A 19694-nucleotide genomic window follows, 5' to 3' on the forward strand; every position below is an offset into this window, starting at 1 on the left:
CCTAGTCAAACCCACGTATCCACCCTATACCCGTAACTCAACAACCCCCCCCCCTTAACCTTACTTTTATTAGGACACTACGGGCAATTTATCATGGCCAATCCACCTAACCCGCACATCTTTGGACTGTGGGAGGAAACCGGAGCACCCGGAGGAAACCCACGCACACAGGGGGAGGACGTGCAGACTCCACACAGACAGTGACCCAGCCGGGAATCGAACCTGGGACCCTGGAGCTGTGAAGCATTTATGCTAACCACCATGCTACCCTGCTGCCTCCAAGCGTTGAAACTTGGATTAACGATATGGCTAGCTATATTCAGCTAGAAAGGATCAAATTTGCCCTGAGAGGGTCGGTACAGGGATTCTCCAGGCGGTGGCAACCTTTCCTTGACTTTTTAGATCAGAGATAGGCGTTCGGGGTCGTGGCAGCAGCAACCCGGGGGGGAGGGGGGGGGGGGGGGGGGGGGGGGGAGGGGAGGGGGGGGGGCAGCAATGGTCGTGGGGGGACATGCACGACTGTAACGCGGGCAAGTCTGCTCGCTGCTCATGTCTGAAACTGTAGGCTGCCTTGTTTGTTAAGTTGTTGCTTGGGGGGGGGGGGGGGGGGGGGGAGGACTGGTGCGCGCGAGAGGGCGGGCGAGGGAGGGATATTTGCCTAGAGGGATTGTGTTGTAAATAATTTAAAAATTAGTAGGGGTAAATGTCTGTATGGAAAAACTCTTTCAATAAAAATTATTTAAAAAAAAAAAAGGGCGGGATTCTCCAATCCTGGGTCTAAGTGTTTACGCCGGCGTAAACGCCGGAGCGTTTTACGACGGTGTCATCTGGCCCCTAGGATCAGCGATCCTGCACCGCACAGGGGGCCAGCACAGCACTGGAGAGCCTCACGCTGCTCCAGCTGCTGATACAGGCACGGCACGGGTGACGCAGGTCCGCGCATGCGCACCACAGCCGGCGCAAGTTCACGCATGCACGTGGGTTGCTGTCTGCCGACGCAACATGGCGGAGACCTACAGGGGCTGGGCGCGGAGGAACATAGGACCCCACCGGGATAAGCCTGCCCGCCGATTGGTAGGCCCCGATCGCAGGCCAAGCCACCGTGGAGCCCACTGCCCCCCCACCCGGAGTCGGATCCCCCCTCCACCAGGCCGCCCCCCCGCAGCATGAACGCTGATGTCCCGCCGGGTAGGCCCACACGAGAACGACGCTACTTGGTCTAACTCGGCGGGCACTCGGCCCATCGCATGGGTAGAATCGTTTGGGGGGGGGGGCGCATTGAGCGGCCCCTGACCGGCGGCAGGCCGACTGTGCCGTTTCTCCGGTTGCCAAAGAATCAGAGGACCAGTTTCAGAGCGGATTTGCGCCCCCCCCGGACATTCTCCAACCCGGTGCGAGGTCAGAGAATCCCGCCCAGAGGTCAGAGAATCCCGCCCAAAATCGTCTCTCCAAATGGAATTTGGGACTTCAAGCCCACAAGAAAATTTTTATACAGTGATTGTGGTATTGTGGTGTGATCTGGACAGTTTTGAGTGAGGCGGTACATGGATTTAAAAAAAATAAATTTAGAGTACCCAATTCATTTTTTCCAATTAACGGGCAATTTAGCTTGGCCAATCCACCTAGCCTGCACATTTTTGGGCTGTGGGGGAGAAACCCACGCAAACACGGGGAGAAACCTAATCCTGTAAATGCCATCCATGTACCACGTCACTCAAAACTGTCCAGATCACTCCACAATTACAGTATAAAAATTATCTTATGGGCTTGAAGTCTCAAATAACATTCTCTGTGCATTACATCTCCTTGTCACCTTCAGGCTCTCCAATGTTTGATATGGTCAATCATTTTGCTTCATCACCACTGCTTTGATGTCTTATGCCATACTATTGTTCTTGCACTGCTCCATTCACACCTGTCATACGAACTTCAGAAATCAGAGGAGTAAGCCATTAGACCCGTTGGCCTGCTCTGCCATTCAACAAGATCAAGGCAAATCTTTGCCCTCAATTCCATTGTCCTGATTGACTCCTATGTCCTTTGATTTCTTTGGAATCCAAAAATCTGATCAATCTCAGTCTTTAATTTACTCAACCACTGAGCATCCACAGTCCTCAAAGGGAGAGAATTTCAAAGACTGAAACATGTTGGGTAGGATTCTCCGCTCCCGGGACTAAGTGCCCGCGACGTCGTGAACGGCGTTGCATTTCACGACGGCGCGAACAGGGCCCGGGCATGACCTATTCTGGTCCCCACAGGGCATAAGCACGGCGCTGGAGTGATTCACGCCGGTCCAGCGTCCTTATGCGCCGTCAAATGGGCGCCGCGCCAACTCGTGCATGTGCAGTTGGGGAAGCTCATTCCTGCGCATGCGCAGTTGGGCCGCGCCATCCTGCACATGCGCGGGGAACTTCTTACGCATGCTGGCCCCTCACCAACATGGCGCCGGTGTTCTGGGGCCAGCTGCGGAAGGAGGCCGGCCCGTCTATCGATGGGCCCCGATTGCGGGCCAGATCTCATCGGAGCCCCCTCCCCCCCCTCACAGCCCCCCCCCCCCCCCCAGCGTTCCCGCACAGTTCCCGCCGCGGGGGGGGGAATACCTCCTGTTGAGTGAGGAAATTTCACCTCGTCCCAATCCTAAATTGCCATTTAAAAATGGAAGATAGGCCCTCATTCTAAGATTCCCACTCTATTTCCAGTGCTCCCAATTTTCACTGGCACAGGTTAAGTGTGTGGGTAGCGAGCCTGAACCATACACTCCCGACCAGGCCTATTGCATTACGGCGGTTGGCATCGCCGAGCACCTGCAATTGTCATGGAGTCTGGTCAGCTTTTCCAGGACTCTGGGTTTATGGCCCCTTAGTCTGGATTTGGGAACTTTGTGAAAGGCAAGTTCAAAAAGTTTTATCGTTGCCATTTCCGTGCCAACATTCCCCCACCCAAAACCCACCCCAACTGGCCCCTCATACCCTCCAAGCCAACTCAATTTCCTTCCATTGCAGGTGTACTATGTATATAATCAATGAGCCATTTAATAACAATGGCAAGTGTGGATCAGCGCAGAGAGAAAAACACGCTTTCACAAATCTTCTTTTGGGAATAAAAACTCTATAAAAATGTCCATGAGACATACAATGAAACTATCACTAACAGAAGCTTGAAACACTTCACACCTCTTAATATTTTTCAAATAAATATTAAGACATTGACAAAAGAGATCACAGAAAGAAGTTAAAGATGTTGATAAAGCCAAGTTAACAATTCACTTCAGTTGTCAAAAGAGAACCCCCTACTGAGCTAATGCGTTTATTGTCCTGGGTCTACAGCCAAGCCTCATTACGTGCGAGGGAAACCAGGGAATTATAGACCAGTTAGCTTAACATCTATGTCAGGAAATTGCTGGAATATATGATTAGGGATTAGGTGACTAAATTCCTTGAAAGTTTTCAGCCAATCAGAGAGCTAACGGTAGGTCATGCCTGACGAACCTTATTGAACTTTTTGCGAATGTGACGAAAGTAGCAGACTGGGGAATTTCTAGGAATGCCACTTATATGAACTAATAGAACACATTTAATAATGTCCTTTAGCTGGGTTTTTACCACGGTTGTTTTGTTAATATTGTTGTGATGTTTATATTTTGTTAAAATTTCAATAAAAATTATTTAAAAAAAAAAAAATAATGTCCTTTAGAAGAGGCCAAAGCTGAATTTCCATGAATTGAAGGGAAGTTATTGACCTGGTTAAGAAATTAGCTGATCGGGAGGAGACAGAGAGTGGAGATAATGGGCAGACACTTTGATTGGTAAGATGTGACTGGTGGTGTTCTGAAAGAATCGATGTTCGAGCCTCAAATATTTCCGGTATTCATTAACAGCTCAGATCAGAAGATATTGGGGCCTCACGGTAGCATGGTGGTTAGCATCAATGCTTCACAGCTCCAGGGTCCCAGGTTCGATTCCCGGCTGGGTCACTGTCTGTGTGGAGTCTGCATGTCCTCCCCGTGTGTGCGTGGGTTTCCTCCGGGTGCTCCGGTTTCCTCCCACGGTCCAAAGATGTGCGGGTTAGGTGGATTGGCCATGCTAAATTGCCCATAGTGTAAGGTTAATGGGGGGATTGTTGGGTTACGGGTTACGTGGGTTTAAGTAGGGTGATCATTGCTCGGCACAACATCGAGGGCCGAAGGGCCTGTTCTGTGCTGTACTGTTCTATGTTCTATGTTCTATATTGAACTACATAGCCAAATTTGTTGATGGCACCAATAGGCAATATTGTAATTTAATGAATGTAGGAATTTCAGCTACACTGGATTATACGTATTTGGTGAAGTGGGTTAGAGTGTGTTTGATTGCGGAAGTCATGTTTTTTTTTAAATCTCAGTTTGAAAGACAACAAAGGTTTTAGGAGCCAGAGGTGCAATTAGCCATTGTAAAAGCTTGGGCTAATGTAATTTTGTTTTGATTAAGGGGATTCCCTTGGAAGTTAATTATATTTCAGCTTGGTGAGACGATGGGTGCGATTAAATGGAGAAGTTTGGTAGCGAGTGGGAACTGCCGCAAACTTCCCAACACTCAGCCCAACGAGGCCATAAACACTATAAAATGTTAATTGGTTCACTTAACGAGGCCCGATGGGCTTCATGTCACAAATGATGATCTGCCCGCTGATGCACCAGGACTGCGCTCACCAGCCCCCACAAACGAGGGGGAGCAGCGCTGCAACCGCTCCTGCACAGGCAACCTCACACAGCTTCCAGCCATGCCACCGAGCAGACCAGCCCATGCTTTATGGGAAGCAGACGGGATGCCCTGTTCCCCCGAGGGTCTGCCACAGGGCAGCCAGTGCCACCTGGGAGGAAGTGGCAGCGGGCGTCAGCTCGGGGTGTGTCACCAGGAGGACCGACACCCAGTGCACTAAGGAGGTCAATGACCTCCACCGGCTGCATTGGTGGGTTTCCATCAGCCCTCTGGCACCGGCCCCGCCTTCCACCTCAAACCCCCAACCCCCGAGCATGTGCCTGGCACCACTCCCGCCCAGCACCTTTCTGGACCTGGCTCACCAATGTCCAGCAGTACCACCCATGCCACTCCCCTCACGCCCAATTCCCCTCCCCCATACTCCCCATCACCCACCCCATACTCCCCTTCCCCCTCCATACACACCATCTCCCCATCTCCCACTGTAGCCACCTGGGTTGGCCACTTCCCTAGTTTAAAATGGAGATTCGCAAAGAACTCAGGGAAAAATGGACAGGCTCAGAGAAGCAAGCAGTTTGCAAAGTTTTCCCGTATATTCGACTCGCAGAAAGAAGACAGCATTGAAACCAGCAATCTGAATATTAATGAGCGATTCCCGGGCACAATGGTAACAATCGAGAACGGTCAAAACAAGTCAGACTCCTCGGCGCCAGCAGGAGTCCAAGACAAAAGAGGCTAACGAGCACCCAAGGAACGCCCAGCGATCAGGGAACAGCCCCAATATTGGGGGAATTCAAACCGATCGATTGGTACGTGAACCAATCGATTGGAGGCAGGAACGGGGTGCGGCCAAAAGGGTGCGAAGTCCCTGGGGCCTATAAAAGACAGGTCCCAAGTTCAATTCACTCTCTTAGCCGGCCCTCCCAGCAGAACATCTTAGCAGCTTGGAAGAACTCTTGACCGTGAGAAGGAGAGGCCTGGCTAACAGCTACATCAACAAGTGTCCAGTCAACGCACTCTACAAGATAGGCGCTCCTGACCCTTAGTCCGTACCAGTTGGAAGCCCGCAGTCCCAGGATTGAACAAGAGGCCATTGTTCCCTGACCCAGTGGGTTCTTTTCCAAAGATAAGTATTGGCCTGTAGTGGTAGAGATAGTCTAGTTTTGTAGTGTTTATGCATGAGTAGCGATTAACTGTGTATATAATAAACGTGTTTTGATTTGAACCTTACTAATTGGTATACCGAGTTATTGATCAGCACTTGAACTTGAACCTCGTGGTGGTATCATAAAGATACCTGGCGACTCTAGAGCAAGGTAATAAAACAAAGCCAATTGAGTGTAAAGCACACTCACCAGAACGAGCAACACCACTCCCGCAATGAACAGCGCATACAGCTCATAGTGCCCGTTCTGTGTCTCCTCCCGGCAGGAGAAGTTGGAATACAACAGACAGGAGATAATCCAGACGGGCGGTGGTGTGCCGGACATCAGAGCCCTCACCCCCTATGAGGAAGGGGCCCTGAAGGTCACGTACGGCACAGAGGTGAGGATCCACTGGCCCCACCCAGATGACCTGATACACGCGAGTTGTTAATGCCATGCAGAACTGACCATATATCCATTCTCCCGCAGGATCCTCATCCGACAGTGCCGGCGCCTCGGAGGGGAGCTCCGAGGAGACCACCGTATTCGCGGCACAGCTGTCGTAGAGCTGGATTCCTCAAAATGCAGTTTGATGCCTTGACCGCTCTGGCGGTGCACTGCAATCTGCAATACACCCTCTGGAGGACCCGCCTCGCTTTGTTATGGTCTCCTGTGCCCTCCACTACCTGGCACAGCAGTGGGGCGACGTACTGGAGGAGGAACATGTGGCACCTCCGAGCAGGAGCTGGACCAGGAGGGGCTGGAGTATGAGCTTGGAAGAACCCACAGGACCAGCCGGAGGCTGGAGGACAGGTGGCACCGGCGAGGGTCCAGCAAGTCCAGAGGGCGAGTGGAATCAAGTGAAAATGTGTTATTTAAAGCAAGAAGGCTGCAAAAAGGGCTCTTTCTCCAGCTCGATCTTACATGGAAGTAGACAATGTAACCATAGCAAGTTTGAAAAATGTGCCTAAAAGCAAACTGATGGAACTGACAGCTAAATTGGATGCAGTCTTATCTGCAGGGGCCAAGGAGGCTGAGATAATTGAAAGCATAATTTAAAAACGCTGTACCCAATATTTCAAGAAGTGAAAAAATTGAATTAGCTAGGCTTCAATTACAAAGAGACATAGAAATTAAGTTAGAAATGCAGGAAAAAGAGAGGGAGTGAAAGGAAAGAGAGTGGAAACAAGAGGAAAGAGAGATGAAAGGGAGGAAAAAGAGGAAAGAGAAAGAGCATGATTCATAATGAGAATGGGAGGAAAGAAAAGGGAGTTTAAAAGAGAAATGGAGCAAGCCACATGAGAAGAAAAAGACAGAGAAAGAGAGACTTCCAATCCTGCACACAAGCAGCAAAAACCATAAAGGTTAGAGCAGATGGCGGAGGAAGGTGGTTCTAGACAGGAAACTAGTTGGGAGATGATCAGATACGTACAAGCTCTCCCAAAATTTGATGAAAAGGATGCAGAGACATTTTTTCTGCTTCTGAGGAAATAGCTAAACAGATGAAATTGCCATAAGACATTTGAACCCTACTTTTACAGACTGAAAGTAAATGGAGAAAGGCTGCAGAAAAGTGCAGCACCGAGAGATTGCGTAGGTTTCGCCCGGGTGCTCTGAATTCCTCCAAAGATGTGCAGGTTAAGTGGATTGGACATGCTAAATTGCCCCTTGGTGTCCAAAGTTTTAGTGAGGTAGCAGGGTTAAGGGGATGGGGCAGCGGAGTGGGCCTAGATTAGGCTGCTCTTTCTGAAGGTCGGTCCAGACTCAATGGGCCGAATGGCCTCCTTCTGCACTAGGGATTCTATGATTCTAATGACATTATTGAGTTGAGTTCCAGTGATTGGAGTTCCCATATCGTCATGGTGCTCAAATCGGTTGGAACCCAGAGACTGTGCGTGGACTACAGGCTGGAGAGTACCATAGATAAGAGCGATTTGTTTCCTGTTCCACATTTGGAAAACTGCATCAAAAGCATTGGATGGTCGAAATTCATCATCAAAATAGACTTGCTAAAGGGCTATTAGCAAATACTTTTCATCGAATCATAAAATTTACAGTGCAGAAGGAGACCATTCGGCTCATCGGGTCTACACCGGCCCCTGAAAGCCCACACCTCCACCCTATCCCTGTAGCCCAGCAACCCCACCTAATTTTTGGACACTATGGGGCAATTTAGCATGAACCATCCACCTAACCTGCATACCTTAAGTCAGTTGGAGAAAATGTTAGTCAATAGAAAAAAGGCTTTGTTCTCGGGAAAAGTAAACTTCAATTGGGCAGCAATGGGTTTTAATGCTTAAACCCCTTTCCCAGTTGCATAGAAAGAGAAGGAGGGCTGTGTGGAGCAGCAAATTGCATTGTTTGTCACTGACGGATACATAGTTAGATCACAATATTAGCACTGGACTCTGAACATACGGTTCCTTCACTGCTTGTATTTCTCAATATGCTCCCGCGCAATAATCAGTCTCTGGATCGGAGCAGTGCCTTCATAGATCTGGTAGATTTTAGCATCTCTCATCAGTTTCTCCACAGGGTATTCATTGTCAAACTTGTTGCCTCCAAAAATCTGGACGGCATCACTGGCAACCTGATTGGCAATGTCGCCTGCAAAGGCATTTGCTATGGAGGCGTAGTAAGTGTTCTTCCGCCCCATGTCCACTTCCCAGGCGCTCTCTAGTAGCTTAACTGGGCCAATTCCATCTTCAGAGCCATTTCCGCCAGCAGGAAGGAAATGATGCTCTGCAAGTAACTTTCCAAAGCATATTTGGTAGCTTCATCTAAAGCTCTCTGGCCTAAACCAACTGCTCCAGCAGCTACCAGTGGTCTGGTTTAATCAAATGCTCCCACTGCAATTTTGATGCCAGCCCCCTCTCCAACGAGGACGTTCTCCTTGGGCACTCGCACATCTTCAGAGACAATGTCTATGGTACCTGAGCATCGCTGACCCATGTTCATCTCCTTTCTTCCAATCTGGATTCCAGGAGAGTCAGCATCCATAATGAACCCAGTGAAGTCCTTGCCGGCAGAGGCTTTGGGATCTGGATTCGAGTGGGCTGCAAAAAGAAAACAGCCTTGCCAAAAGAGAAATGCTGGAAAATCTCAGCAGGTCTGGCAGCATCTGTAGGGAGCGAAAAGAGCTAATGTTTCGAGTCCAGATGACCCTTTGTCAAAGCACACAATATGCACACATCAGAGGAGCCTCTGTCATTCACCCCAAGTACTTCATCTGCTGTTCCTCATTGCCTGCTGGGATGACTGGCATTTTCCCCAATGAGTTGGCCTCAATTGCAGTCTGAATGAAAGTACAACCGTATCGTATTTCCTCAGTTATGAGACAGGAATCAAAGATGCCAAGCCCCATTCCACCGCAATTCACGGAGATGTGTGTGTTCATCAGACCCAGCTCCCATACTCCCTTGATAAGTGGAACAGGTAACTCCCCACACCTCTTGTACTCAGCAGCTGCAGGAACCATCTCCTTCCAAGCAAATTTCTGTGCTGTGGTCTGGAACTCTTTCTACTCATCTGTGAGTTCAAAATTGAACCCAGGTGCTGCTGGGCTTGCCTTCAATACAACTGCCGAAGCCCTGATGGTTGACTGAAATCGCAAGCCAACTCGGACACTGGCACTCAGCGCACGCTCAGCCCGGAGCCACATCGCTGCTTCCACCCGCCGGACTGCCCAGAGCCATCGCTGCTTCCACCCGCCGGACAGCCCGGAGCCATCGCTGCTTCCATCGGCCGGACAGCCTGGACTTTTGACTGAGGGGGAAAAGATCTCTGCCACAAGGACAATTCAAAGTTCAAAGGCTCACGAACAGTGGTTCAAGAATTGAGCCACTGTATCATATACATTGATGACTTAGTGGTGTTCAGCCAGAGTTGGGAAGAATATCTACACCACCTAATGGAACTGTTTGACTGCTTTTAAGAAGTCAATCTTGTGATGAATCTAGCAAAAAGCGCAATAGCTCAGGACCAAATTTCATAATTGGGATACACAGTGGTACATGGTCAAATGGCCCCAAGAGATGTAACAATACAGGCCATTTGGGACTTCACAAAACCCACCAATGGAAAAAGATTGTAAAATTTCTGGGCATGAGACCAATTCTACCTTAAGTTTGTGCCAAATTTTAGCAGTATGGTAGCACCACTCAAAGAGCTCTTAAAGAAGAACCCGCACTTTAACTGGATGGAGGACTGTCAAATAGCACTGAACATTTAAAAACGGTGTTGACAACAAACCTAGTGTTAGCAGCACCCAATTACAACAAGGAGTTTAAACTGGCGGTGGATGCTAGCGACGTTGGTTCAGTAACCCTTTTATTGCAACAAGATGAATATGGCCTTGAGATGTTGGTGGGACAGTCTTTAAAAATTGTCTCACAATTACTGGCCTGATTATTCTCACTGGGGTTCCACGTGACTCCTCACATCATTCCGGAGAAAAAACTATACCCCCCCCCCCCCCCCCCCCCCCCCGAACTGGTGTTTCAAGTTGGGATACCCTCGCAGATACCAGCAGCGTGGTTCATGACAGTCCTAAGTGGTTGGCTCTTTATCCAGAGACTGCACTCCCATGTTATACATACTCTGATCAGCAGAAAAAACCTCTGAGTGTCCACCTTATCAAGTCCATTCAGAATTTTGTCGTTTTAATCAGATTACCTCTCATTCTTCCGAACACCAGAAAATGTAGGCTCAATTTACTCAGCCTCATCACAGGCCAACCCCCTCATCCCAGGGATCAATTTAATGAACCTTCGCTGTACCACCTCCAATGTAAGTATATCTTTCCTTAAATATGGAGACTAACCCTGGAAAATTAATTATACATTTATATTCTTTTAAATATAGTTTTACCACATATGGCAGCACGGCGGCACAGTGGTCAACACTGCTGCCTCACAGCCCCAGCAACTCAAAGTTCAGTTCCTGCCTTGGGTGACTATGTGGAGTTTGCACATTCTTTCCGTGTCTGCATGGGTTTCCTCTGGGTGCTCCGGTTTCCTCCTACAGTCCAAAGATGTTCGGGTTAGGTGGGGTTACAGGGATAGGGTGCAGGTGTGAGTCCAGGTACGGTGCTTTTTCAGAGGGTCGGTACTGACTTGATGGGCCAATTGTCCTTCTTCTGCACGATGTGGAAATGCCGGCGTTCGACTGGAGTGGGCACAGTAAGAAGTCTAACAACACCAGGTTAAAGTCCAACAGGTTTGTTTCCAATCACTAGCCTTCTGCACAGTAGAGATTCTAGGGATTCTATGTTAAATTGAAACAACTGTAGGAATGTCTTTAGGAATTTATTTTTAAAAAGAGAGCCATTCTACTAAGTATGATTACAAGATCAAACGTAACTATAAAGTCACTGTATCTCAGTAATGTGACTTTATCAGACAACATAATAAAAACATTTCAGAGTGATTTTGAATGTCAACAGTGGATGGTCCACTTAAAGAGCCCATACTCTCAAAGAATACAAGATTTGAAAACAAAATGGTTACTCACCTGACAAAATTTTATAAAGGTATCCTTGAAAGTTTAAACATTAAATAGAGGTTTGAGATAACACTGGGCTAATCCAGCAGTGCTACTGTTTACCTCAGTTACACGTGCTTGGCATTCCAGTTGTTCTCAAATGCATTAATGATGTAATATGCGTTTTCAGATTGCAAGATTCTAAGGTAATTATCACCTATTAAGCTGTAAAGATAAGCAAATATTCTTTCAAAGCAATTTACCATTAATCTTTTATAAAAATATATATGCTTACCCTAAATCCTCTGTGCAGTCGATCTTTCATAACACCAATGAATTCTTTGTAACTTAGTTGATCATCTTTGTCCACATCAAAGATTTTGAAAACTGTATTTACCAAGTGTGAAGAAAGCTTAAGGTCTGTGGCCACATACACAGCACGCTTGAATTCATCTGTATATACATGCCAAAAAAGAATTAAAAGTAAGAAATCATCTTTCTTATAAAGTACAAAGCTTGAAAACCCAGTTAACAACCTCATTAAATTTTCTAAATTACCAACATAAATTTAAAAAATGACTTCAATACCTAAAAAAGTATAAAATGAAAATTAACCTTCAAAATTGTCTAAATGTTTTGCAATGTTTTTAAAATTTAGAGTTCCCAATTATTTTTTTCTCCAATTAAGGGGCAATTTAGCGTGGCCAATCCACCTAACCTGCACACCTTTTGGGTTGTGGGGGTGAAACCCACGCAGACATGGGGAGAATATGCAAACCCCACACGGTTGTTTTGCAAATTTAATGGTGGACTTGAGAAAGGCAACCTTTTCAGAAATTATGTACACACCACATCCAAGAAAATATGATTTGAATGAGCAAATTATTTATGAAAAAAATATCTCAGCAATCAGAGATTTAGTAAAACTTTCAGGAAGAGATAGAACTTACTATTAAATTTTAATTACTGTGGCAATTTTCTACACAAATAGTTAATTTGCGCATGCACATGACAGAAGATGCATTCTTTGATCTAATTTGCATTTCCTCCCAATTTGCTACCAAAACTGCATTGTGAGCCAAATTATGTTATATATTTTCTGGTCAAATCATTATCACCTTCATTACTATTTCATTTTCTATCTACCACATTCAGGTCACTAACCATATAACCTTAAGAACATTAAAAAAAATTGTCTGTGTATAATATGAAAATTGAAATTGCCTCACTATTCATTATTTAAAATTATGCTCATAGCTAAAAAATTAACTGCGTAAAGCATACTTTGATGCGGAAAGCCTACTTGCGAATAAAATCATAAAGGTTCAAATGAATTTCTGAACAAAATTATTTTTGAGTTGTTTGGTAGTACAGAACTTCTACATTGCTGATAAATGGTTTTTGTCTTGCACTTTTCAGGACACTTCACAAGAATACCAATAATTAAGGGAACAACAACTAATACTTCATAAGCAGAGAGTTGATTTTGGCAATCTGACTCTGATAGGTAGAGGCATTGCCATGGAGAATGCACTAAGCAACAGTTAACTGCCAAGCTTTTGTTCACATTAAAACCAGGCAGATCTACTTTGATTGATCAAGGCATTGCCATGGACAATGAACTAGGGAATGGCTGTTCCCCAAACTTTTGTTTAGGTGAGAAAGATGCAATACCTGGCCATCCTCCTTCTGTCTGCAAAGAACAGGGTCAGGTGTGTGAATATATGGAGTTTCTTGCATAAGTGAGCCACACTGCGAGCCATAAGACCGTAAGGTATAGGAGCAGAATTAGGACACTCGGCCAATCGAGTCTGCTCCGCCTTTCAATCTTGGCTGATATTTTTCTCATACACATTCTCCTGCCTTCTCCCTGGAAACCCTAATCCCCATACTAATCAAGAACCTATCTATCTCTGTCTTAAAGACACTCCGTGATTTAGCCTCCACAGCCTTCTGCGGCAAAGGGTTCCACAGATTTACAACTCTCTGGCTGAAGAAATGCCTCCTCATCTCTGTTTTAAAGGATCGTCCCTTTAGTTTGAAATTGTGTCCTTTGGTTCTAGTTTTTCCTACAAGTGGAAACATCCTCTCCATGTCTACTCTATCCAGACCTCGCAGTATCCTGTAAGTTTCAATAAGATCCCCCATCATCCTTCTAAACTCCAACGAGTACAGACCCAGAGTCCTCAATTGTTCCTCATACGACAAGCTCTTCATTCCAGGGATCATTCTGGTGAACCTCCTCTGGACCCTTTCCAAGGCCAGCACATCCTTCCTTAGATACAGAGCCCAAAGTTGCTCACAATACTCAAATGGGGCATGACCAGAGAGCCTTATACAGCCTCAGAAGTACAACCCTGCTCTTGTATTCCAGCCCTCTCGACATGAATGCTAACATTGCAGTTGCCTTCCTAACTACCAACTGAACCTGCAAGTTAACCTGAAGAGAATCGTTAACAAGGACTCCCAAGTCCCTTTGCGCATCTGATTTCCTAAGCATTTCCCCATTTAGAAAATAGTCTCTGCCTCCATTCCTCCTTCCAAAGTGCACATAACATTACACTTTTCTACATTGTATTCCATCTGCCACTTCTTTGCCCACTCTCCTAGTCTGTCCAAGTTCTTCTGCAGTTCCCCTGCTTCCTCAATATTACCTGTCCCTCTACATATCTTGCCTACTAATCCCGACTCCTAATCTTAAATTGATTTGCAGTAATTCTTGGCACAATTCGGATTATTTAGCAAATGTTACCAATTACAGAATCACATCTAATGTTAGGTACTATGGGGGCGATTCTCCGAGCCCCGGGCTGGGCCCGAGAATCGCCGCAACCGCGCCACGACGCCCTGACGCTGGCGCGCGATTCTTCGAGGTGCAGAGAATCGGCGCCGTTTGCGCTGGTGCGTTTGACGCAGCGCCGGCCGCTGGAATCGGCAGGGCCGCTGATTCTCCGCCCCAGATGGGCCGAGCGGATACGCCAAAGTCCCGCCGGCGCCATTCACCCCTGGTCGCTGCCGGCGGGCACTCTGTGTGAAGGGTCGGGGGGGCGGCCTGTGGGGCGGGGAAAAGCGCTCCTGCACTGGGGGTGTGGGGGCCTCCGATGGGGTCTGGCCCGTGATTGGGGCTCACCGATCGGCGGGCGGGCGGGCCTCCCCTGCTCGCTTCCCCCCCCCCCACTTTCTTCCGCTTCCAGGGCCATGTTGCGCCGGAGCGTTGAAGAAGTACCGCGCACATGCACGGGTTGGTGCGGCGCCCATTTGGCGGGCCAGGATCAGTCATGCCTGTGCCCGTTTTGCGCCATCGTGAAACGCAACGGCGTCACAACGGCGCGAACACTTGATCTCCATTTTGGAGAATCGCCCTCTATGTTTTGTGTTTTGCAGGCACGGGCTGGTTAGGTATGGTCAGTACTGTGTCTGTTGTGATCAGCTGAGGAGACGTGCTGTTTTATAAGATCTGTCAGTTGCTAGAACGAACACCCTACATGCTGCCATCACGTCAGCACTGGAAACCATATTCCATACTACGCATTTGTGAAACAGGCTCTTTGGCTTGATGGCAGAATCCTGCTATTGGAGAATACCACTCGTGTTGATATTGCATGATTATAAGTGACAAACTGCCAGCTTCACCTGTTGCTCAAAAGTTTGAGACACCTTACTGCTCCAGGGTAATCTGTGATAGACTGGCCCATTCATGAATTTGTGCAATATACATCGAGCAATAACCTGATCATGATAGCTGTTATCCTGCAGGATGGCTTCGATGTACACTATTTCAGCATCAAGCGAGCTCACTGTGCAAATGGCTTCGGCCTTTTTATGAGGGTGTTGATAAGGCCAATCTTATACTGTGTGGAACTGTAGGAAAATTATTTTTCTCCAGAAGAACTGGGAGGTTCATAAAATTCCTTTTCCCCAAATCAAACCAAGTAGTTGACTCTTAAATTCCCTCTGAAACGGCCTAGCAAGCACTTAGTTTAAGGGCAATTAGGGATGGACAAAAATGCTGGCCCAGCCAGAGATACCCATGTCCCGTGAACAAATTTTAAAAATTGAAATCATTGTACTAGTATTATACAGCTTTACTCACCTTGCCCAATTGATCGATTTGCAAAATTATACATTTGCATTGCAATGGCAAAATCCTCCAAGTTATTCAGGAATTGAAAAAATGATCTGAATTCATCAAAAGTGATGCCCTAAAACAAAATACATAATAATTAATAAGTGAAACATTTTGTGACTCAAGTGGTATATAGGTTTCAATTAACAGGCCTTTAATTGTATCTGATTGGGCACTATATTTGATTTATTGTTGTGCGGTTCCATATCTAACACTTCATGTGTGATATGACCCAGCAATAGAAGGTTAATACTAGACTTGATGATCACTCAGAGTGAAAAATCTCTGAAGGTCAGTAAACTTTCCACAGATTAGGTCAAAGATTCTTTCACCTGTTCTTTTTAACACAATTCAACTGAAATAAAATTTTGGAAAAAAACACACTCTTTAATGAGTGCCAAGTACTAATTGTTTACTTACAGCGCTCAGGCAACTTTTAGTGTCTATAAACATAGCCCTCTAAGGCAGATCTTTTGACTTTTGACACCAAATAAAAGATTTGCTCATGTTTGTCTGAAAATTTCAACCTTTAGAATATTGCACAACATCAGCCACTACCTTATTTATATACTTCTGAAGTCAAGAAAGCAAGCTAAAATCTAAGAAAAAATAACTTCTAAAGTAAGTATTTTTGTAATAAAACAGTAAATACAAAAAAACTGCAAGAATTAAGTAAATAACAGAACCACAGCCAATTAGTATCTCCATCCAGCTTTTTTGGTGTGGTTAAGTACCATTGTGAACAGAACACACCAGCTAAGAAGAAGTGCACAATTTGCACACGTGTTCATATCAAATAAATATAATTTCTGCTTTCCATACTTTATTTTCTTCCACAGGAAAAGTTTGAAAATGCAGCATTTTACTCAATGTAAACAGAAAAGCAGGGAACATTACATTAAAAAGAAACTTTACATTCTTTGTGCTTTTAGATTTCTTTAAACCAAGCACCATCCCCGATTGAGGAGTCAGCAGACAAATTACTCCTGGGATATTACTAGGATATTTGGTCGGTGAGTGCAGCCGATCACTGTGGGCTGATGCAGCCTTGGTGTTCACCTCCGTCCATGGGGTTGGGAGAATTTCCCATTAGTTGGTCAATTAAGGGTCAGCTAGCCTGAAACATGCTCCCATTGCTTCAGAAAACACTTGCCTATAGAACAATCTGAATGTTGTGCTTTCACCATTTCATCAGGATTAATTTTATTACCTAGATTTATGAACCAAGCAGGTGATTGCAAAGAATAATGTTTGAATTCAGTGCTGATTCTTTCAATTTTAAACTTTTGGTTTTAAATCAATTATTCGTCTTCACTTTCCTTTTTTCTTTCACCTTGTTCAATCAGTTTAGACACTCAAATCTTTATGCTGACATCCCGATTGTCAATCTTTCAAGATGTGGTGTAGTTTTATAGGCATAACACAGATGCAGATCTATCCCACGAGCAGCATGAAGAACCCGGTGAGTCCTCACTATGGGATGCCACAGGAATCAGTTAAAATAAACATCCTGGGGCTATCAAGAGAAGTCAAAATTGACATATGTGAATACTGAACAGTTTGCTGACAGTCATGCATAAATCACTCTAACCAATGCTGGGAAGTTGACTGAGGCTCTTTTTTGTAAATACATAATGTACAAAATTTCAGCCTTTTATCCTGCCGTGGATCAGGATTGATAAAAAATGTGAACGCCACCTATCTGGCCAACTGAACGATGTGCCAAGTGTAAAACAGGCGGGGTAGCATCGGGCAGCAGGGTAGCATGGTGGTTAGCATAAATGCTTCACAGCTCCAGGGTCCCAGGTTCGATTCCCGGCTGGGTCACTGTCTGTGTGGAGTCTGCACGTCCTCCCCCTGTGTGCGTGGGTTTCCTCCGGGTGCTCCGGTTTCCTCCCACAGTCCAAAGATGTGCGGGTTAGGTGGATTGGCCATGCTAAATTGCCCGTAGTGTCCTAATAAAAGTAAGGTTAAGGGGGGGTTGTTGGGTTACGGGTATAGGGTGGATACGTGGGTTTGAGTAGGGTGATCATGGCTCGGCACAACATTGAGGGCCGAAGGGCCTGTTCTGTGCTGTACTGTTCTATGTTCTATGTTCTATGTTCTATGTAAAGTTTGGGACAATTGCACGTTTAATTTGCTTAATTGCCCTTTTAATTATCGGCTGGCAAGCTTCCGACTCCCACATATGCCCTCTGGCAATTAAAAAGGAAATCAAACCCATTAAACCTGCAATAATATCATGTGAGGGCACAATGATGTCGGGACGCAAGCCTGATGTTGTTTCACTTGAGTTCGGATCAGACAAACCCACGCCCACTCACGCTCTATAAAATTCTGGCCCTGGTTTTCTGTCAATACAGGTGCAGTGCCTCAAAACTGGAAAATTCAAGGCCGAAAATATGCCGGATTTCAGACTTCAGACCAGGTGGTTCTGGTCAAACCAGGTCAGGTGGCATCAAGGATTGCTCAGAGCATGGGAATAGACTGGTATGCTAGTGGTGAAGGAGATAACTCAGGTGCCACACTGTGCCAATGTAGCACCCAGCCGAATTGTGCAGCTAGGTTTTCTTTTAAATTTACCCAATTAAAAGTGATGGAAGGCACTTTCTAAAAAAAATGTCAGGTTTTCTGACAACTCTGGTTTTTGGATAGCCAGATTTGAGACACTATACAAACTGTATAAACCCATTAGGCTGAATTTTCCCAGCCCTGTGATGGTGGCTTGGAGGTGGTAGGGTGGAAAAATAGTGGGGAGCTGCATCCAAACAGACCTCCTAAGCATTTCCAACTCCAGGGAAGCTTCCATGATGGGTGGAGACCCAGTTCAGCTGTCTGCACCACAGACATTAAAGATGCGGGAAAGTGTTGACTTTGCTGGATTGATAACTTCATGAGGTTATAAGAGTTGGGTTTTTTCATGATCATTTTGTCAAGGTTCAATATTTATTTTTGCACAAGGTTAAGAGGTGTCAAATGCTAAGGGCTTCTGTTATAGTCTGGTTGATTGACACTTTTATACCATTGTAACAACACCAGTTTTTACATTTAAAAACACCTCTTCATAGTGGTAGGATCCCGGATGAGAACCCAACTAATTGCAATTTGTAAAACTGTGAGGAAAGGTGACTGCATCACAGAAGTGATAACACTGACTATTAGGTATCTTTCTGTTAATACAAACATTGATTTAAACACACAATTAACAACATTAGCAACAAACAAATAGGTTTACAGATAACAGATACAACAGTTCTAAAGTAAAAGAAAAAACTTTAACTTACTCCCGACACGTGCCACACTATGGCCAGGATTCTCCCCTACCCGGCGGGGCAGGGAATCCCGGCGTGTTGGAGTGGTGTGAACCACTCTGGCGTCGGGCTGCCCCAAAGGTGCGGAAGTCTCCGCACCTTTAGGGGCCAAGCCCTCACATTGAGGGGCTAAGCCCGCGGCGGAGTGGTTCGCGCTCCGCCGGCTGGCATGAACGGCCTTTGGCGCCACGCCAGCTGGGGCCGAAAGGACTTCGCCGGCCGGCCTAAGTCCACGCGTTCGTCGGAGCGTCAGCGGCTGCTGACGTCGTCCCGGTGCATGCGCAGGTGAGGGGGTCTCTTCCGCCTCCGCCATGGTGAAGACCACGGCGAAGGCGGAAGAAAAAGAGTGCCCCCACGGCACAGGCCCACCCGCCGATTGGTGGGCCACGATCACGGGAGAGGCCACCGTGGGGGCACCCCCCCGGCGTCAGATCCCCCCATGCCCCCCCCCCCCACCCCCCCGGGACCCCGGCGCCCGCCCGCGCCGGTCAGGTAGGTGTTTTGATTCCCGCCAGCGGGAGAGACTTGACAGCGGCGGGGGGCCCATTGCGGGCCAGAGAATCGCCACGGGGGGCCTGCCGACCGGAGTGATTCCCGCCCCCACCGAATCTCTGGTGGTTGAGAATTCGGGACACGGCGGGGGGCGGGATTGACGCTGGCCTCGGGCAATTCTCCGACCCTGCGGGAGGTAGGAGAATCCCACCCCATATTTCAATTGAGCAAATCAATATAGTTCAATTAACACCTTATAAATAAAGTTAACAATCAGGTTTACTTGCTTTTCTCTGTGCAGAGGCCTTGGCGAGAACCTTTCAAGAATAAACTGAAAGACACTTCTTGACAGACTTAAATCGTATGGCAAACTAAAACGACATACAGACCTGGTTCCACCCCTTAATTGCATCATCTCTACCCAAAGCACAAGGCATTTTTC

The 19694-nt window shown here is 46.6% G+C and overlaps 1 protein-coding gene and 1 pseudogene across 4 annotated transcripts in view; both read right to left on the reverse strand.

Moving 5' to 3' along the window:
• Window positions 1–19694, reverse strand: part of LOC119962883 (calcium uptake protein 3, mitochondrial-like) — a 211743-nt gene that overhangs the window by 21946 nt on the left and 170103 nt on the right. For all 4 annotated transcript variants that reach the window (XM_038791113.1, XM_038791114.1, XM_038791115.1 and 1 more), the window contains 2 exons: window positions 15417–15525; window positions 11619–11776 (listed from right to left, as the gene is read on the reverse strand). In XM_038791113.1, coding sequence (XP_038647041.1) covers window positions 11619–11776; window positions 15417–15525 — 267 coding nt within the window. The remainder of the gene's footprint in view (window positions 1–11618; window positions 11777–15416; window positions 15526–19694) is intronic.
• Window positions 8268–9529, reverse strand: LOC119962884 (annotated as a pseudogene).

The sequence above is a fragment of the Scyliorhinus canicula genome, chromosome 3 (genome assembly GCF_902713615.1).
Source record: "Scyliorhinus canicula chromosome 3, sScyCan1.1, whole genome shotgun sequence".
Classification (NCBI taxonomy): domain Eukaryota; kingdom Metazoa; phylum Chordata; class Chondrichthyes; order Carcharhiniformes; family Scyliorhinidae; genus Scyliorhinus; species Scyliorhinus canicula.